At 34.1% G+C, this 21,649-nt stretch overlaps 2 protein-coding genes and 1 pseudogene across 3 annotated transcripts in view; 2 read left to right on the forward strand and 1 right to left on the reverse strand.

Annotated features, from left to right (window-relative positions):
• Positions 1-21,649, forward strand: part of LOC134225677 (D-beta-hydroxybutyrate dehydrogenase, mitochondrial) — a 364,971-nt gene that overhangs the window by 267,055 nt on the left and 76,267 nt on the right. The gene's annotated exons all lie outside the window — the stretch shown is intronic.
• On the forward strand, positions 2,019-3,002 carry LOC134219802 (uncharacterized). Its single transcript, XM_062698668.1, has 2 exons — positions 2,019-2,068; positions 2,127-3,002. The coding sequence occupies exon 2, from the start codon at positions 2,139-2,141 to the stop codon at positions 3,000-3,002; it is 864 nt and encodes a 287-aa protein (XP_062554652.1). The 5' UTR covers positions 2,019-2,068; positions 2,127-2,138.
• Positions 12,688-14,313, reverse strand: LOC134221375 (uncharacterized; annotated as a pseudogene).

A 21,649-nucleotide genomic window follows, 5' to 3' on the forward strand; every position in this document is an offset into this window, starting at 1 on the left:
GTTTTTAAGTTACTTCGATATAAAAAGTCATAGAAAATATAAACCCTTTTCAAATCCACATTGTTGTTAGATTATGCTAAATTGCTTCCAAAACAAATTTTTATACGTCAAAAATGTGTCGTTGGCTGATGGTCGGCTGCTTAACCTATATTTGGCGTTGTAGGCATAAAACACGCTGATAAATTTTCACTCAATATGAACATGAAAAAAGTTTTTGTTAGTAACAGAAAAGTTAGATAATTGAAATACCTATCTGCAGAAAAAAATTCATCGATTTCTGAGTTGATTTTTTGCCTTTCTCGTACACTAAGTGTACGTAAAGGCTATAATATTGCTTCAAAAACTCAAAGGTGCAGCCCAATCGGACGTTGAACTACGTAGCTGTATGCAATGTCCATGTTTTCGAAGCCCAGGGTGAATATGTTTTCGTTGGTTATCCTGTGCTGCTGAGATTGAGCGAACACTACGAACCCTGGTAATGTATAAAAATTTTTAGACCAACATTTGAAAAGGCTGATAAAAATAATATTTTCAAATAATCGAGGCTGAACAACACTCTCAAGCCATCACTTATCCAAATTCTTCTTCTTTTTCTTCTTCATATTGGCATTACATCCCCACACTGGGACAGAACCGCCTCGCGTCTTAAATTATGAAATGATAAAAACTCGCTAGAAAGTAAGAATCGTTCGATAATTGTATCTCGAAGCAATGGTAAATGCTACTTTTGAACTTATTTTCCTACATAACATCAAAACACGCAATGCCAAACATCCAATTGAACGTCATATTTGACATTAAATTGGTATTAGTCAGGTTTTTATTAAAATGATAATTTTGTGTTTATTATTAATTGATTCCAAAAATTGAACATGTTATCACCGATGATAACTCACTTACTTTTCCCACCGCAAACTGGAAGAGAGATTAAGCACCAACCACTAGATCAGTCTAACACCCGGTGGCTGATTACAGAAAAGCCCATCGTGCGAAACCTGGGCTGTCAACGGCGTTCGGTGGTCGTCCTATGGAGGAAGTCAGAGTAGACGCGACAAAAAAGTTTGACAGTTTATTGATAATAATTATTATTTCTTCACGTGAGTTGCGTCGAACTTTGCGTATACTCCGGCAGACACATAGGAATCAGTGTATCTATTGTATTGTTACAAAAGATACATTCTAATGCAATGACGGAAATAGAAAACTTTCAGTTATTAATCAAATAAATGCTTAAAGATTACTAAGTTGAAAAGCAGGCCAAGTTCAAGTTGGAATGTAGTGCTATGGAAGAAGAAGCTTGCGATGCACTTACGAGGTTGACTGATTCACCGAAACCGATTGCTCAACTGTTAGCAAGTTTGGAATTGCAATTATTATCATACATAAATATTGTAATACGGTTTACGGAGTCGGTTTTTACGCGGAGGATATGCGCCGCGTAAATTAAAATAACATAAGAAAAGGGTAAATCCTAAAATATGTCTAAGCAAACCGCGGAAATCCCAAAATCCGAGTGAAAAAAAATCGCATAAAAAGCGATTCGTGTAAAAAAACCGCGTAAAAAACGACTTTAGTGTACATTGGGTATGAAGCGTTGACTCTTCCTTGATCGAACGGTCCAAGAAAATTGAAAATCCATCCAGAAACGGCTGAGATATTAACGATCAAAGTCTATCATATTTTCGTGACGTTTTTCGATTTTTTGCAATCGTAAAGTGTACCCCAATATAGAAAAGACAGACGTAGTTCTACGTCAAAATCAAACCGAACCTCAACGCCATCGACGTCGACATTGCAACTCACAAACTCTGTTTCACATCACGATGGCGCTTGTGTACTCTTGTATGCAAAACGACACTAGCGCACAGCGGCATTTTTTGCTGATGCTAGCGCTGATTTTGCACGGGATAACGGCGACATTCCAAAGTTATTTCAAAATGAACAGTAAAACGTTATCACAACATAGCGAGTGTAGCTTCAACGTCTATTCTCTGTGCCTTCACGTTCATTTCTTAATGTGTTTTATTTCTACTCCCGGTGTTGTTCGACTATTTGGAAGCACAGAACAGTAAATTGTTTTCGGAACGTTTTTCAGCTGTGTTTACCGGAACTGTTATTCTTCGTAGGAAAACCAAAGGATGAGTGGCAAAACTACCGTCAAACAGCTGCAGCAGCACGGAAACGACTCCGAACAGGATGAATTTGACGACGGGGTCATACATGACGACCCGGGGGACGGGAATTCGAATCCGGAAATGGAAGATGCCGCAATGGTAGAGGATGATGAATTGGGCGCCGATTCAGCTGACGTTAGCTATGGTGTCATCGAAGCGCTGGACGATTATGATCTTGAGCGCCTAGTATATGAAGAACGGAGTTATCAGGAGCCGACTGTACATGAAGAAACGGAGGATCCAATCGCTTCAGAAACTATGGAGGATCGAGAAACGCAGATGCAAAGCCAGGCAGGAAGTTCTAAAACTAAAAAACGCCGCTCTACTGCAGTTATTTTTGATCCTAGTGATGCGGATCCCGGATGCCAAACGAATCTAATTCTACGAGGTACATTTTATAAGCGGAAATTCGTTGGGGAAACATCCGGAAGTCAGGTAGCATCGGAAACGGTCGTTGTGAATACAGTGGAGGAAGTGCTGCGTGGAGTGTGGAGTATTGCAAAACCGTTCTTATGTCGCGAAGTGATCTTCGTTGATGGGAGTGAAGGGCAGCTTCCTACTTGGGCCGATAGTGAGCCGTCTTTTGAGGAAATGAACAGGTTTATCATCATGCAAGATCAAGGACAAAAACGACGAGTCACCACCGACAAAGTAGACAGCAAACTGCTCGTAAATTGGCGCTCAAAGGACATCAAAATTCATATACACTTGTTCTCGATTTCGGTTTCGTGCAGATCCTTGTGGGACATTGTGGACAAACAACTCATCCGCCCTCAGAACGCAGATCGTGCGGGAGCTCCAAACAATCAAACAGTTTACTATGTCTGAAACTTGATTATGCATATGTACAACATGTGATAGATTTAGTTCGGAAAAGGTATTGGATAAGGTATTGGGTAACCGCCCCTTCGGTAGGGTTTGATCCCACGACCCCAGTTCGCATGACAGGTGCTTTCCCTACTAAGCTACGAAGGACCTCCGTCGTCCACCGCAGCTTAGCGGGTACTGATGAAACCAAATTCCCAGCACCCTCCAATAGGTCATTGCGCGCGGCAAACCTAACCTCACAATTTTGACAGGTACTGGTCCTGTTGTTTACGTTTCGGACTTAGAATTTTTTTTGTTCCAAATGAAATCTGAATATTTCACGTTGTTAAAGACATTTTGAACATTCTGCATTGAAATACAACAACGTTTATAAATTTATAGATAATAATCAACCAGGTAATCCAAAGAATAACAGAAGAATCTTGAAATTAAAATTGAATCGACTGTAAACAACAGGACCAGTACCTGTCAAAAGTCATGCGTGACGTCACTGCGCAATGGAGTATACCTTTTCCGAACTAAATCTATCACATGTTGTACATATGCATAATCAAGTTTCAGACATCTATATACATAAAAATGAATTTCTGTCTGTCTGTGCCTTATAGACTCGGAAACTACTGAACCGATCGACGTGAAAATTTGTATGTGGAGGTTTTTGGGTCCGGGAAAGGTTCTTAAGATGGTTCGAGACCCATCCCCCCTTTGGAAACGGGGCTCCCATACAAATGAAACAGCAATTTCTTCATAACCCGAGAACTAATCAGAAAATAAATCAATTTTAGGCGAAACGAAGTTCGTCGGGTCTGCTAGTAGTAATTAATTTCCACTCCGGGTGGCTTAATACCCGGCATATAGGCAATTAACTTTGAATGTACTGATCTCGAGTGGCGATCTCTCTTCGCTTGTGTGGTCGGGTCGGGATCTGACGACCAAACTGGCACAACCTCACACAACCCTACTTCATTGAGCGCCGTTGCTGATGAAGCAAGTGTGTAGGAGCCGGACAATACTAAATACTCATCCTACTTGGTTGACATTAGAGTTTCCATCCCGGGACATCCCGGGACAAAAAATCCCGGGATTTAGGAAAATTCGGGATTTCCCGATTCCCGGGATATTATTTTTGAAATCCCGAAAATCCCGGGATACCCGGGACAAAAAATATTGTTTCATTTCCGGTTCGCAAACAGTGTAATTTTTCTTACAAAAGTTATTTGTTTTGAACGCGAAACCCAACTTAGGTGATAAACTCATATCATATTTTTATACCTCCCATCTGACATGATTTATTTCCCAAGTTCGTTTATTGGTTGGTTCAGGTATGCATACGGAGCCAAGGTTCTTTGTGATGTAGAATCGATATCATCTTATTATTAAATAAGTAAGAGAGGAACAGACATGAAAATATCGGATAGTGTTACACCTTCACAAAAAATATTAGATTCCCCTATACCACTCAATGGAAGGCCACTGACTGATACTTTTTCCAGCAGCTACAGCTCTCTTTTAATTAAACGACAAGTATCTACAGTCCAAGATCAGCTAGATCTATGTGGCGCCTGCATCCTACCCATCTCCCGTCTACAGCGAGATTGTGTACAACAGCCGATTTTCGCCTTGCTAATCTCCTCGCGTCGCCCAACATTGATTCAGTCTTCCTGAGCTTCTTGCCTCCAGAAAAATTCTTGATCCAATTTCAACAAACTTTCCAGCACAGACAAGTGATCCGACCCCGATGTTCTGCCTTATTTGTTTGGTTCTTGCTGACCAGCTCCTGACCATAGCTTCGCTTGGACTCCTACTGACCAACTAGCAAGCTACCGAAAGTTCGAACCTCCCACTAATTTATGTACGGCGCTACCCATGACTTTCACAGCCAATGCATAATCCCACGATGCCACGAGACTTATGCGCCCGATACATGGATCCCGGACTGCGATTACGTTTCTGTAGATAATCCATCGACACTATGTTTAAGATCCGAAATCCTCCTGAACCATAATCTGTTCCAGGGTTGTTAATCGATAAATTATCGTCGTTAATTTAACGCCAACTTTGATAACGATAACGGTTGTACGATAATGTTTCGTTAACGATAAAGTGAGCGTTGATTTAACGTTATCGTTATCGAGTACTCGTTGTTTTATCGATAATTATCGAGTTAACTGTAACGTACACTACAACTTAAAGTACAAATATTCTCAATTTGTTATTACAAAACCTATTTTAAGCATTGCATTACCTTCAAATATTCAAAATCGCTTTTAAATCGTGGATTTAATTGGAATTCGAGAAGATCACCGAATTTATCAATCATTAAATTTCTTACAGATTCTTAGTTTTCCATAGTAAATAATCTGAGAATATTTTTAATGTCTTTACTGTTTAATTTAGTATGATTAACAAAACTTCTATTTTGAAGATGCAAAACACCCAGTTAATCGATTATTTTATGTCCAACAGTAAGGACAAAATTCCTCAGTCTAACCGAAGCATATTGAGAGTATTTTTGCTCGGTGCAGGTACTCTACGCCTAGAATGCAGTAGTGCAGGTCTCTGCATCAAAGATTGTTTTAGAGCTTGCATCCCAACATGTTGCCGAGGAACTCCGACTCCATCTGCTTATCCCTGCTTATCCGATAAGAAGGATTGACAAAGAAAAAGTCATCATGCGTCGGCGGTAGAAGCGTACATATATTGATGTACATCTGTCTGGGTAGTTTTTATCAGAACTCCTATGCGGCATTGTCAAATATCACTAAACAACCAACAAAACACCTCACTTTTCTTGATTCCGTAGAGTGTCAGGCATTAATTCTAGAGTGTATCGCTTCGATCAAAATTAACTCTAGTCAACAGGCTGCACTCAATTTGTCAAATTCTCGGCAATTCTCTCTCTTTTTCGAAAGAATCGATTCAAGTTAGAATTGAATTGTGTTCCATTTTGAACTCTTTATTATCTGGCCTTTCTAAAATATGAACTTTACCTCTGAATCTATATACATGATAAAAATGAGTTGAGATTTCCTTCCTGACGATTTAACTCGCGAACGGGTTGACCGATTTGCAAGATTTTTTCCCCTAATCGATTCGTTTTGAGCTTCGCAAATTTTGTATATACAAAAAGTTGGTGGATTTAACGGGGAAAGGTAAAAAATCATTAGAATACAATTATGGGTCAGTTGTTGAGGGAAGCAAAACTATCACACGGAAATTGATCTAGAGTGCGGTGCTGGAAATAGTTCAGTATGTGACATTTGCAACATAAACACCCGGGCAAAGCTGGGTATTTACGCTAGTATTGAATAAAATCGTTTTTTAATAAAAAAAATAAGTTTTCTAAGGAAACATCGAAAAATCCCGGGATCCCGGGATTTCCCGGGATATACGAACAATTTCATCCCGAATCCCGGGACAACGAAAATGGCCGGGAAATGGAAACTCTAGTTGACATGTGTACAAAAATACATTTGAGAGAGTTAGTTCTGAAAATGTATTGCGAGAGATCGGCTGGTACCTGGTGCTGGGAATTTGGTTTCATCAGTACCCGCTAAGCTCCGGTGGATGACGGAGGTCCTTCGTAGCTTAGTAGGGAAAGCACCTGTCATGCGAACTGGGGTCGTGGGATCAAACCCTACCGAAGGGGCGGTTACCCTCCAATACCTTTTCCGAACTAAATCTATCACATGTTGTACATATGCATAATCAAGTTTCAGACATAGTAATTAATTTTGGGCTGCAAAATGGTGGGTTGACATCAAGGAAGGGGCGCCCAACAGAGCTCTGGTCCCCACAAGTCCCTATCTCACGCTTCCACGGGTCGTCCGATGACAAAAGACCGCCAGCTAAGGGTTGCGTACTTAGCTGGTAGTGCAGCCTGGGCACTGTTTTCCTTCTGACATCAGCTAGAGTGAGAAGGTACGCCTCGAGCGTCTGTTCACCAGGAGGTGCGGCTCAAACAACGTCTGCCTGGTACCCAGCGGCTGATTAACGAAATGCTGTATCGCGTCAGCTATACCTAAGGTGGCAGCCCCATCATCGCGATGTAGGTAACGCGACCCCGGTAAGGTAGCTTACTGAAGCCTCTCAAATACCACGAAAAATGGAGATAGAAGAAAAAGAGAACGTTATTTTTGGCAACCGACCCGGCAACGAAATAAGGACTATGATTGGAAACTCGGTACCTGGAATGTTGAAACTATCTTGAATCTACAAGGGTCAGATGGACCCCTGGCTACTCCCCTGGACACTGGTCTAGCCAGGGTGTCCACTTGGGGTGGGCTCTACAACAGCCTCTTTACGATGATAGTTATTTGTGTTTTACAGGGTCGTTTAAAGAATATTGGGTTCCGGGTAAAGCTTGGTGGACTATCTTCCCGCGTGGTTATTTGGGCAAATTATATACAATTTGGAGGAAACAAGCAAAAACCTAATATGGAAAATAATGTAATATTCTAAATAAATTAAGACTACGCAATTTAGTTTAGACAAATAACAGGCATGAATATAATTTATTGGGGTAATCAAACTTTCAGCTAATTTTATTTATATAATTTTCTTTAACTAGTTTTTTAGCGTGTGGGGATAACTACACTTATAAATTGCAACCATGGTTTTATTTATCACAATGTAGGTACATACTCTTTCGTTGCGGCCGATCGATGATCACATGTTGGTCGACATCAGCAGTTGATGATAGGGTTGGACAACGATGACGGTGGCGCTGCAAGGGACACTTTCTTCGATGGACAGGGGCTTGACAAAGCTGGGTAGTATCAAAGGGCACTTGATTCTTCGTTCCCGTTATTGGCGCGGGAATCACATGTGACACTGTGGCCGAGTTTAACGATTGGCCAATGTTCCGGGGTCCAGGGAGTGGTTCAAACTCGCGCGCGCTCTATTCAATGTGGTCCTATCCGAGCGAGAGACACCAGAGCTGATGGTAATAGTCTTTTCTCAACACCACATTTCACAAAGTGCTTCTAAAAATTCTTCAACACAGCACCGTTTCGCTCGTCAGCTCGGACCACTATTTTTTTGGAATCCACTGTTCTATCGTTCACACCACAATCGCTCAGATATCACTTGGTACGAAAAATTGACCCAAATGGCTTAACGCGATCAGAATGTAGCTTTTGTCATATCACATGGTGTCTGTTCTCTTCTTCTGACCGTTTGTGGTGCAGCCATGAATAGGTCCGTACCTCACTTCACTACGAGAAATGTCTTTTCTGATTTGTGGTGTTCTAGCTATTATATGACCGTAGTTAGGAAGTTTTACACAACTTTTCACGTTTTAAGTTAGGTTTTAAATTACACCTTTTCACGGAACTGCGAAATGCAAAAGGACGGGCAAATTCGCGGTGTCACATTTCTTCACTCCTCTGGACCAGCACAAAATAAGAGACCAACTCTATCGTTCTATGGTCTTTCATATTTTTTTCTAGTCTCAAAAATAACGCCCATTGCCTTCCGTTTCGTTATTCCGGTGAAGAATCGCTGCGTTTCTCGGTGATATTTTGTTAGTAGAAGTTGAGGGGTTTTGGTTGGTGTTATATTTAGGATTTCAAATTTAAATAATTCAAAAGTAGTACTAGATTGCATGCATAATCTTTACACAAATACCCTAAGTGCTTGTTTCTTTTTCTTTTTGGTTTAAGGGATAATTTATTATGTATTTTAGTGAACATTTGATTGTAAATAGATAATTTTATAAATAGTATAGAAAAGCTTCTTAGAAACAGTGTAAATAAATATTTTTCAAATAATTTAAATAAGTAATCTGATAAATAATGTAAATAAATATTGAAAATAAATAATAAAAATAATCAGATAAATAATGTAAATAAATATATATTTCTTTTAACACCAACCAGGAGGTAAACAAACAATTAACAATAAAATAACAAAATTGGACACAAACGTCATCTTTTATCTATAATAATGGTTTGCATACATCCTATAACTACTATGTACAAAATAAACATCAGTCAAACATATAAATATGGACCACAGACATTTATTTTATACATAGACATTTAATAATAAATTAGTAAACGAACACATAGACATATATTTACATTTTTTTTGGGGTCTGAACTAAATTGGCCCAAGAACCAAGGGGTTTTAATTGTAACCCTAAAATGGCGGGTTACAATGTCAGGACCCTAAATGAACTTGGACGAGTGAGCCTTCTGGCTCGTGAACTGCAGAAGGTTGGAGTGAACGTGGCTGCTATTCAAGAAGTCCGATGGCCTAGATCCGGAGAACGTGAATTCCGAGCCGTGGACCCACGACCAATACTGCATTCAAGTATAACATCTATCACAGCGGCGGTGAAAAAGCAGAGCATGGAGTTGGTTTCGTAGTGATGGGCAAGCAGATGAAGCGAGTGATGCGGTGGAAACCCATTAGCGAACGAATCCGTGTGTTGAAGATACGGGGCAAATTCTTCAATTACAGCCTAATCAACGTGTACGCACCGACAAACGATAAATCCGACGACGTGAAGGACACGTTTTATAAATGTCTTGATAAAGCCTATGGAGAGTGCCCAAAGCATGACGTGAAAATTGTTATCGGAGACGCTAACGCTCAGGTCGGTAGAGAGGACTTTTTCCGTCCCATAATCGGTAGGGAGAGCCTTCACTCCGCCACCAATGACAACGGCCTACGGCTAGTAAATTTTGCTGCTGCCAGAGGGATGGCCATCAGTAGCACCTACTTTGCACGAAAGAACATCCGAAAGCACACCTGGAGACACCCAAATGGTGAAACTTGCAACCAGATAGACCATGTTCTGGTGGATGGGCGCCATTTCTCGGATGTTATCGATGTGCGGACATTCAGAGGTCCGAACATTGACTCTGATCACTACCTCGTTGTCAGTAAAATTCGATCACGGTTGTCAACTGTATCGAACGAAAGATCACAGCGAACGATGCGTTACAATATCCAGCGATTGTCGGCGGAAGGAGTATCGGCTGAGTACCGCCAGAAGCTCGACGAACGGATAAGTGCAATCAACGTTAGCGACAACATCAACGATCTATGGATCCATGGAGCGGTGAGCACAACAGCACGAGAAGTGGTAGGCACTGCACAGAGGCGACCCAGGACGGGTTGGTTCGATGTGGAGTGTCAGAGAGTGACAGACGAGAAGAACGTTGCCAGAAGCCGGATGTTGGTGTCAGGTACCCGATCGAATAGAGATCGGTACAAGGAAGCAAGAGCAGCCGAAAAACGAACCCACCGCAGGAAGAAAAAAGAGGACGAAGAGCAAGCGATTAGTGAGGCGCAGGAAAAATGGAGCAGAACGATATGCGGAGGTTTTATGATTCTGTCAATGGCGTGCGGAGAAAGACAGCGCCATCTCCCGTCATGTGGAACAACCGACACGGGCATTTGCCGTCAGATAAAACTGAAGTAGCTGCCAGGTGGAAGCAACACTTCGAGACTTTGTTGAATGGAGGAAGTGACGGTGCATCGGAGAACAGAATAAATATTAGCGACGATGGACAAGCTGTGGAATCACCTACACTAGATGAGGTTAAAAAAGCTGTCAAAGAGCTGAAAAACAATAAGGCTGCGGGAAGGACCAGCTCCGGCTGAACTTCTCAAACATGGCAGTGAGCAGCTTTACGAAGTTCTGCACCATATTATGTCGAAAATATGAGAAGACGAGGAATTGTCTGCTACCTAGGTTGAACGGCCTCATTTGCCCACTACTTAAAAAAGGGCACAGACAGGAGTGCGCCAATTACCGAGGAATAACTCTCCTTAATTCGGCGTACAATATTATGTCCCGTATTCTGTTCAATAGATTGAGACCGCTTGAAGAGTCCTTCGTCGATGAATACCAAGCAGGTTTTCGTGAGGGCCGATCAACGACGGATCAAATGTTTACCCTAAGACAAATCCTTGATAAATTCCGGGAGTACAACTTGCAGACACATCATCTGTTTATTGATTTCAAGGCGGCGTACGATTCAGTGAAACGGAATGAATTATGGCAAATTATGCTTGAACATGGTTTTCCGGCGAAACTGATACGGCTGATTCGTATAACGTTGGACGGATCGAAATCAAGTGTAAGGGTTGCGGATGAAATATCGACGTCATTTGTTACCTTAGATGGATTGAAGCAGGGTGATGCACTCTCGAACCTACTGTTCAATATAGTGCTCGAGGGAGCGATTAGGAGAGCTGGTGTGCAAAGAAGCGGTACCATTATCACAAAATCGCATATGCTCCTGGGATTTGCGGACGATATCGATATTATCGGAATTGATCGCCGTGCCGTGGAAGAGGCTTTTGCGCCTTTTAAGAGGGAGACAGCGAGGATTGGACTCACGATCAATACCAGCAAAACGAAGTACATGGTCGCTGGCAATCAACGTGGGTTCATTAGTGGTGGTGGTAGTGAAATGGTGCTAGATGGTGAAAAATTTGAAGTGGTAGAAGAATTTGTGTATCTTGGAACATTAGTGACGTGCGATAATGATGTTACCCGCGAGGTGAAAAGGCGTATTGCAGCTGCAAATAGGGCTTATTACGGACTTCGTAACCAGCTTAAGTCCCGTAGTCTGCAAACGAAAACAAAACTCGCGCTGTATACTACTCTGATTCTTCCGGTGGCTTTATACGGCCATGAGACATGGACGTTAAAGGAGGCTGATCGGAGAGCTCTCAGGTGTTTGAGCGTAAGGTGCTGCGGACAATACTCGGCGGTAAACAGGAGAACGGTATCTGGCGGCGTCGCATGAATCACGAATTGTACCAGGTGTATAAAGGGCTGGATATTATTAAGCTTATACAACACGGCAGACTACGGTAGGCTGGTCACGTTGTTCGTATGCCGGAAGAACGTCAAGCGAAGATAATATTTAGTAGAGAACCCGGAAGAGGCCGCAGGCTTCGTGGAAGGCCGCGTACACGATGGCTTTTTGCAGTTGAAGAGGACCTGAGGGCGCTCAATGTTCAGGGCGACTGGAAGCGATTGGCCCAGGATCGAGTCCAGTGGAGAAGGATACTCCATTCGGCGTAGGTTCATCGAAGAGCTGTAGCCCATCAAGTATCAAGTAAGTAATTAATTTCCACTCCGGGTGGCTTAATACCCGGCATATAGGCAATTAACTTTGAATGTACGAATCAAACAGTTGCATGTCTCGTAGAGGCGCTTCGGGAAAAACATGGAATGCAGTTCTCTGGACATTCAAGTTCGTGGAGATTGTGGGCCAACTATATACATTCATGTCCAGCTCATGAACAACAGCGACGAATGGATGAATTACCACCACCGTATCTTTTAAAGTTCTTGAATTCAGTGCCAATATTTCCAGCGGTTAAGCTTGATTGCGCACGTAGTGGATTATCTGTCGCGAGCACTATTAATGATGGATTTGCTGCTGAATTGGAGAAATTGGCATCGGAGGCAAATCAATTGATTGAACTGGGACAACGCGTGAAACTCCGGATTGCTGGAATGCAGAACAGGTTGAGCATCAATTCAAACCTCGTTAGAGCCATGCAAGATTCTGTTAGGCCAGAAGAAAATGAGTTGAGTCAAATGTTATCAGGCAACGTTTCCGATATGCCGGATATCGACCACCAATAAATAAACAGAAATAATCAGATAAATGAAATAAAAGCCTTTTTTTTAATATAAAATAATAACGTCTTTTTATTCATTAGTAATGGTTTGTCCTTCTTCGAATCCCAAATCTTTTGGATTTTGCGATAGACCGATACTCGGATCGAATACTCCTCCTGGTAAATAACCACAACATCGAAAAAGTTTAGTGCAGTTGTACGATGACAAAGCGTTGAATGATGAGATCGCTGTATGAGAAAGGACTTCATTACTGTTCTCTTTATAGGTACGCTTGATTCTGCGCTTCACTAGGCCGAAAACGATCTCTATAGGATTAAAAAATGGACAGTAGGGTAAAATGCCCAATAGTGGACCCCCTAGTAGCGGAATTTTGCTCTTCCTGTCATACGGCTTAGAAATTTTCAAAATATTAACTCTGCTTGATATCTAACAACAAGCTCTGCATCCCCTCTTCACAATACATACATAAAACACCCAAATACACGACGTTATTCGTTGAAATTAACATTTTAAAGTACAACTGAATTCGCCCTATAGTAGACCCCCTGGGGGTCCATAATAGGAAATTGCTTCCCTATATAGTCGAAACTTCATCTGAATTTCATGTCCCGTTTCGGGACGTTCTTCTTCCCTATTATGGACCCCCCCCAAAATATTCCTATAATGGACACTCTCATGTTTTTTTTTATGGAATTGCAAAAAATCATCTAATTTGACTTTCCATAGCATTTCCAATACATGTAATCATATCATAGGACTGTAAGGTAGGTTCTCCCGATAGAATTTCATAGCGAAATGTTGACATTGTGCAGTAATAATGCAAAAATGGCTGGAGGGTCCACTATTGGTTGGGGGTCCACTATTGGTCACTTTACCCTATGTAGGCAGAAAAACGGGAAGTATTCCAATTGAAGGAAGATAAAGGATGATATTTTGATCGCAGTGTATACGGGCACCGTCCATCACCCAGACTGAATTAATTCCAGGGTAACTACGGACATGCTTATTCCCTAAAGCAAAAGATTTGCAGCAGTTGAAGAATATTTTTCTGGTGAATGTTCCGTCAGTCTCGAAGCTGTCCAGCATGCCTTCCAGTCCCAGAAAACACAAGAAGGAAACTCTGGGCTTTCTAACAAATTCACCCCGAAAGATAAGTTTTTTCCCCTTAATACCGTACCCTCGGTTTCTCAGCATATCTCTACTATCTAAAGAAACTTCATCAAGGAACACAAGATTGAACAAATCCCAATCAATAGCGTTGAGTTCACAGCAAAACCGATGAATTTCATCTTCTTTCACCTGGATAGCTCGCCTTTCAAGTGCTTTCCAACTCAGGCCTTCAGCGTGCAATATTCTACAAATACTGGATTCACTTATGGTTTTACCAAATTTTGCATAGAATAAATCTCGACATTCATCCAAAAAGAGAACTGGGTTTTTCATATACTTTTGAACTATCCACCGTCTATGCTCGGTTTTGAACTTCTTGTACACATGTTCTCTCTGTTTTCTCGATAGGAGTCCATCCTTTTCGTATGAACATATCCAAGTACTTATGGTGGTTTTACTTTTCTTATAGATGATGGATAGCTTCGCTCTGGTAAGGCCCAAGAAGAAATATCCATAAAGGCAGTGGTATTTTGTGTTTGAGCTGGCATGCTAGTGTTGAACGTTATGCAGGATTAGGTTAGACATTCTGAAAACTGAAGTAATTGAAATTTAGTATGATAAATATGCTATGTAGAATATTCGAATAAGGCCCAATAATATTAAAGCATTACCGTCCGCGTTCTGCTACACTTATTTATTGGATTTATATAAATAATACAACTCGGATGACTCGGTTTCTCGAAAATCTTTTGCTAGTGACACCAAAATATCAAAACAAACATTCAGAGCAAGAAAACAACGAACCTTTGTTTGACAGTCCGCACTTTTTTCCGCACTTTTCTTTTGTCGCACTTTTAAACTGCGGAGTCCAGTTTAGTGGAAACTGCGCAATATTTAACGCGATGTCAAAATTTTTTATTATGTTGTCATTTTTTGGGAAATCCCATTGTTGTCATAAATTAGTCAGCTGCAATTCGTTTTGAGTTGGTATGCCTTAGCGTGTTGCTGCGATAAACGACGAAAATGGACGATAACGGGTGTAACATTAGGCCCAATGCTGCCGCCCAAGTTTATGCTATGAACGCTTACAAATTGCCACTTAAAAATACAAATATGTAGTAAAAGCGAGCTCAAAAACTCAAACCTTCGGCTGTTTTTAAAGCAAAATTATCACCGGCACAATTACATCTGGGAATTTGCACTGCTCGTGGATCTTATTAGGCACATAAACATAGTAGGAACTGTTAACACGCTTTTCTATTTATAGTTGTCGCGATGTTCCTAATAAAACTTGATTGAGAACTAGTTGACAATGTCCAAGTGTCCAGAATTATTTTAAAATTCTATGTAGTTTCAAAAGTCTAGTAATTTTCTAAACCAATTTTGGGAATATCATCAATCGTTGTTTTTGAAAACGTTTTTTTTTTCTTCTAAAGGTTCTAATATATTTTAAAAACATCGAGCACTCTTTTGAGCCACCCACAGCTGCGTATATCGATCGTTTCCAATAGAAAAGCACCTGGGTGAGTTGTGAAACACTTAGAAAAATTCAAATCGAAAGAGCCAAAACGACGTGCAGTTAAATGTTTTTTTTCCCAGCTTCGCTTACAAAACTTCACAGCGACCTTGACGTTGACTAAAATGACGTCCTCTGTAGCAAGGCGGCACAAACAACGCCGCTCGTTCTTTAAAACATTGCATCATCCTAAAATTAGAATCCATTTTCCCCCAAAAGCATTACCGCCGGACTGCTTTTGTTGTCGATTGTGGCCATCCGGCCGTCATCAACTGGCGACATAGTATCTGCGCGTCCGTCCCTCCCAAGGAGCTTGAGCGGTCGAGGGGTCTCTGTTTGTGCAAATGACTCACGTAGGTATGTTTATAAGGGGGGTATCGGAGATTTTGTCCAGCAGAGACTAAATGACGAAGAATAAAAAAAAAGAGAGTGAGTGGGGGAAAAACAGACAGAGGGATAGTGGACCCATTCATATTTCCAGCAGCCGTTCTTTGGTATGAGCAACTATCGTCGTATCGCGCGCGCAATTCATTCATGAGATTTTCCGGACCTACAACGGCGACAGTCCCAGCAGCAGCAGCCACCCGGCACTAACAGAAACATCTTCATGATGGCTCCGCACTGATCCGCAGTCCGACAGTGCGTAGGTCGAATAGTTTGCTCTGCCAGAAAAAGGATATCAATTTTCATTGTTGCACAATGGGGTGCATTGTGGAAAACTGCTCAAAAATGTTTTCTAATGCAGTTTTTCGAGTGCTTTTGAAGATTTGTAGTTGTGCAACAATAACAAATGCGATCTGTACTTCGTTCAGTGGCATCAGTTTCTTGATGCGAAGGTTTGGCCATTCTATTCCAAGAAAACCATCCCATTGTTGCGTTGTCTCGCGAGGTCGGGGCTCGGGGAGATTGCCATTCATTCAGAACTTTTTGGAGACGTCTTCTGGTAACAACGCCAGGCTGGAATGGTTCGGAATAGTATCGATCCACGATGGGCGATAGTGCGTCGTTATAATTCATTCCGATGCTGCGGTGATTCGGTTGCAAAAGAACGAACACATTTTCGAAGACGGGGGCTTTTTCACGGCGGTGTGATCAATGGTGACAGCAGCACTGGCTGGCTGGTTGGAGTTGGGGGGGAAGAGAGAGTTTCCAGAAATCAATGAATGGAAGCATCCAACACTTTTGGCGTGAGTTCTGACTTTCTCGCTGTCGTGGGATGAAACTGTATGGAGTTTGGGAAATGATTCATAACGCGTCGTGTTTTGCGTCATTGGATAGACAAATTTGGCTGGATACGGTCGAACATAATGTGGGTTGGCTGTTGGCAAATTTGTTGCGTAACATGGTCGGGTATGGCTTTCATTGCAAACGAAAAAATTGGTTTATGGGCGGCAATGAAATGTTGGGATTTCATCATTGAGGGATTACAAAGCCATCACAAGATCGATGAGCATATGACAGTGGAGGCAGAGGATGTTTTGGTTTCATTTGATTACATTTCCTACACAGAAAACAATGTCGTTTGGTGTCCTGCAGTCCAGTTTTCAATGAGAATTTTTTTTATTCAATAGATACTGCGGTGCCTTTTCCTTGCCACAGTTAACCAAATAGATAAGAAGCTTTATATACTAAATACTGCTTTATAAAAAAATTAAAAATTTAAAAATTTAAAAATTTAAAAATTTAAAAATTTAAAAATTTAAAAATTTAAAAATTTAAAAATTTAAAAATTTAAAATTCTAAAATTTTAAAATTTTAAAATTCTAAAATTCTAAATTCTAAAATTCTAAAATTTAAAATTCTAAAATTCTAAATTCTAAAATTCTCTAAAATTCTAAAATTCTAAAATTCTAAAATTCTAAAATTTAAAATTCTAAAATTCTAAAATTCTAAAATTCTAAAATTTAAAATTCTAAAATTCTAAAATTAAAATTTAAAATTCTAAAATTTAAAATTCTAAAATTCTAAAATTCTAAAATTTAATTCTAAAATTCTAAAATTCTAAAATTTAAAATTCTAAAATTTAAAATTCTAAAATTCTAAAATTTAAAATTCTAAAATTTAAAATTCTAAAATTTAAAATTCTAAAATTTAAAATTTAAAATTCTAAAAATTTAAATTTAAAATTTAAAATTTAAAATTCTAAAATTCTAAAATTCTAAAATTTAAAATTTAAAATTTAAAATTCTAAAATTCTAAAATTTAAATTTTAAAATTTTAAAATTCTAAAATTTCAAAATTCAAAATTTAAAATTCTAAAATTAAATTTAAAATTCTAAAATTTAAAATTCTAAAATTCTAAATTTAAAATTTAAAATTTAAAATTCTAAAATTCTAAAATTTAAAATTCTAAAATTCAAAATTCTAAAATTTAAAATTCTAAAATTTAAAATTTAAAATTCAAAATTCTAAAATTCTAAAATTCTAAAATTCTAAAATTTAAAATTTAAAATTCTAAAATTCTAAAATTTTAAAATTCAAAAATTCAAAATTCAAAATTTAAAACTCAAAAATTCAAACATTCAAAAATTCAAAAATTCAAAAATTCAAAAATTCAAAAATTCAAAAATTTAAAAATTCTAAAATTCTAAAATTCTAAAATTCTAAAATTCTAAAATTCTGAAATTCTAAAATTCTAAAATTCTAAAATTCTAAAATTCTAAAATTCTAAAATTCTAAAATTCTAAAATTCTAAAATTCTAAAATTCTAAAATTCTAAAATTCTAAAATTCTAAAATTCTAAAATTCTAAAATTTCAAAATTCTAAAATTTAAAATTCTAAAATTTAAAATTCTAAAATTCTAAAATTCAAAAATTCTAAATTTCAAAATTTAAAATTCTAAAATTTAAAATTTAAAATTCTAAAATTTAAAAATTCTAAAATTCTAAAATTCTAAAATTTTAAAATTCTAAAATTTTAAAATTCTAAAATTTTAAAATTCTAAAATAAATTTTTGAATTTTTGAATTTTTGAATTTTTGAATATTAAAATTTTAGAATTTTAGAATTTTAGAATTTTAGAATTTTAGAACCTTGAATTTTTCCAGAATTTTAGAATTTTAGAATTTTGACTTTAGAATTTTGAATTTTAGAATTTGTAATTTTAGAATTTTGAATTTTAGAATTTTTAAATTTTGAATTTGAATTTTGTAATTCGAATTTTGAATTTTTGAATTTTAGAATTTTAGAATTTTAGAATTTTGACCTGAATTCTTAATTTGTAATTCAGAATTCTTTAGAATTTTAGAATTTTAACAAAATTCAAAAATTTTAAAATTTTAAAATTTTAAAATTTCTAAAATTCTCAAAATCTTAAAATTTAAAATTCTGTAAAATTCCAAAATTCTAAAATTTAAAATTTCAAAATTCTAAAATTCTCAAAATCTCAAAATTCTCAAAATCTGTCAAAATTTTAAAATCTTAAAATTTTTAAAATTCAAAATTTTAAAATTCTGTAAATAATTTTGAATCTTTTGAATTTTGAATTTTTGAATATTTAATTTTGAATTTTAGAATTTTAGAATTTTAGAATTTTAAAATTTAGACTTTAGAATTTTAGACCAATTTTAGAATTTTAGAATATTAGAATTTTAGAATTTTTAGAATTTAGAATTTTAGAATTTTAGAATTTTAGAATTTTATCTAAATTTTAGAATTTTAAATTTTAGAATTTTAGAATTTTTGAATTTTAGAATTTTAAATTAACATTAAAATTTTAAAAATTTTCAAAATTCAAAAATTCAAAAATTCTAAAATTCAAAATTTAAAATTTCAAAATTCTAAAATTCTAAAATTTAAAATTCTAAAATTTAAAATTCTAAAATTTCAAAATTCTAAAATTTAAAATTCTAAAATTTAAAATTTAAAATTCTAAAATTTAAAATTCTAAAATTCTAAAATTCTTAAAATTTAAAATTTAAAATTCTAAAATTTAAAATTCTAAAATTTAAAATTTAAAATTTTAAAATTCTAAAATTTTAAAATTCAAAAATTAAAATTCAAAATTTAAAAACTCAAAATTCAAAAATTCAAATTCAAAATAAAAATTAAAAATTTAAAATTTAAAATTCTAAAATTCTAAAATTTAAAATTTAAAATTCTAAAATTTAAAATTTAAAATTCTAAAATTCTAAAATTCAAAATTTAAAATTTAAAATTTAAAATTTCTAAAATTTAAAATTTAAAATTCAAATTTAAATTTAAAATCAAATTCTAAATTCTAAAAATTTAAAATTCTAAAATTTTAAAATTCTAAAATTCTAAAATTTAAAATTTAAAATTTTAAAATTTAAAATTTCTAAATTTAAAATTTAAAATTCTAAAATTCTAAAAATTTAAAATTCTAAAATTTAAAATTCTAAAATTCTAAAATTTAAAATTTAAAAATTTAAAATTTAAAATTCTAAAATTTTTAAAATTTAAAATTTAAAATTCTAAAATTTAAAATTTAAAATTTAAAATTTAAAATTTAAAATTCTAAAATTTAAAATTTAAAATTCTAAAATTTAAAATTCTAAAATTTAAAATTCTAAAATTTAAAATTTAAAATTCTAAAATTTAAAATTTAAAATTTAAAATTCTAAAATTTAAAATTTAAAATTTAAAATTCTAAAATTTAAAATTTAAATTTAAAATTTAAAAATTCTAATTCTAAAATTTAAAATTTTAAAATTCTAAATTTTAAAATTTAAAATTTTAAAATTCTAAAATTTAAAATTCTAAAATTCTAAAATTTAAAATTCTAAAATTTAAAATTTAAAATTTAAAATTTTAAAATTTAAAATTCTAAAATTCTAAAATTCTAAAATTTAAAATTTAAAATTTAAATTCTAAAATTTAAAAATTTAAAATTCTAAAATTTAAAATTTTAAAATTTAAAATTCTAAATTCTAAAATTTAAAATTCTAAAATTTAAAATTCTAAAATTTAAAATTATAAAATTTCTAAAATTTAAAATTCTGTAATTCTAAAATTCTAAATTCTAAAATTTAAATTTAAAATTTAAAATTCTCTAAAATTCTAAAAATTCTAAAATTTAAAATTTAAAATTCTAAAAATTTAAAATTTTAAAATTCTAAAATTTAAAATCTAAAATTCTAAAATTCTAAAATTTAAATTTAAAATTTAAAATTTTAAATTTTAAAATTCTAAATTTAAAATTCTAAAATTCTAAAATTCTAAAATTTAAAATTTAAAATTCTAAAATTTCTAAAATTTTAAAATTTCAAATTTAAAAATTTAAAATTCTAAAATTCTTAAAATTTCTAAAATTCTAAAATTCTAAAATTCTAAAATTTAAAATTCTAAAATTCTAAAATTTAAAATTCTAAAATTTAAAATTTAAAATTTAAAATTCTTAAAATTTTAAAATTTAAAATTTAAAATTTAAAATTCTAAAATTTAAAATCTTAAATTTAAAATTCTAAAATTCTAAAATTCTAAATTTAAAATTTAAAATTCTAAATTCTAAAATTCTAAAATTTAAAATTTCAAAATTCTAAAATTTAAAATTCTAAAAATTCTAAAATTTAAAATTCTAAATTTAAAATTCTAAAATTTAAAATTTAAAAATTTAAAATTTAAATTCTAAAATTCTAAAAATTTTAAAATTTAAAATTCTAAAATTTAAAATTTAAAATTTAAAATTCTAAAATTTAAAATTCTAAAATTCTAAAATTTAAAATTTAAAATTCTAAAATTTAAAATTCTAAAATTTAAAATTTAAAATTCTAAAATTCTAAAATTTAAAATTCTAAAATTTAAAATTTAAAATTTAAAATTCTAAAATTTAAAATTTAAAATCTCTAAAAATTCTAAAATTTAAAATTTAAAATTTGGTATTCTAAAATTCTAAAATTTAAAATTTAAAAATTTAAAATTCTAAATTTAAAATTCTAAAATTTAAAATTTTAAAATTCTAAAATTTAAAATTTAAAATTTAAAATTTAAAATTCTAAAATTTAAAATTTAAAATTCTAAAATTTAAAATTTAAAATTCTAAAATTTAAAATTCTAAAATTCTAAAATTTAAAATTTAAAATTTAAAATTTAAAATTTAAAATTTTAAAATTTAAAATTCTAAAATTCTAAAATTTAAAATTTAAAATTCTAAAATTTAAAATTTAAAATTTAAAATTCTAAAATTTAAAATTTAAAATTCTAAAATTCTAAAATTTAAAATTTATTTAAAATTTAAAATTTAAAATTCTAAAATTTAAATTTAAAATTTAAAATTCTAAAATTTAAAATTTAAAATTTAAAATTCTAAAATTAAAATTTAAAATTTAAAATTTAAAATTTAAAATTCTAAAATTTAAAATTTAAAATTTTAAAATTTAAATTCTAAAATTTAAAATTTAAAATTTAAAATTCTAAAATTTAAAATTTAAAATTTAAAATTTAAAA

The sequence above is a fragment of the Armigeres subalbatus genome, chromosome 3, assembly GCF_024139115.2.
Source record: "Armigeres subalbatus isolate Guangzhou_Male chromosome 3, GZ_Asu_2, whole genome shotgun sequence".
NCBI classification, from domain to species: Eukaryota; Metazoa; Arthropoda; class Insecta; order Diptera; family Culicidae; genus Armigeres; species Armigeres subalbatus.

Excerpts from the sequence above, each read along its gene's own strand:
- LOC134219802 (XM_062698668.1), top strand. The coding sequence starts at position 2,139 with ATGAGTGGCAAAACTACCGTCAAACAGCTGCAGCAGCACGGAAACGAC.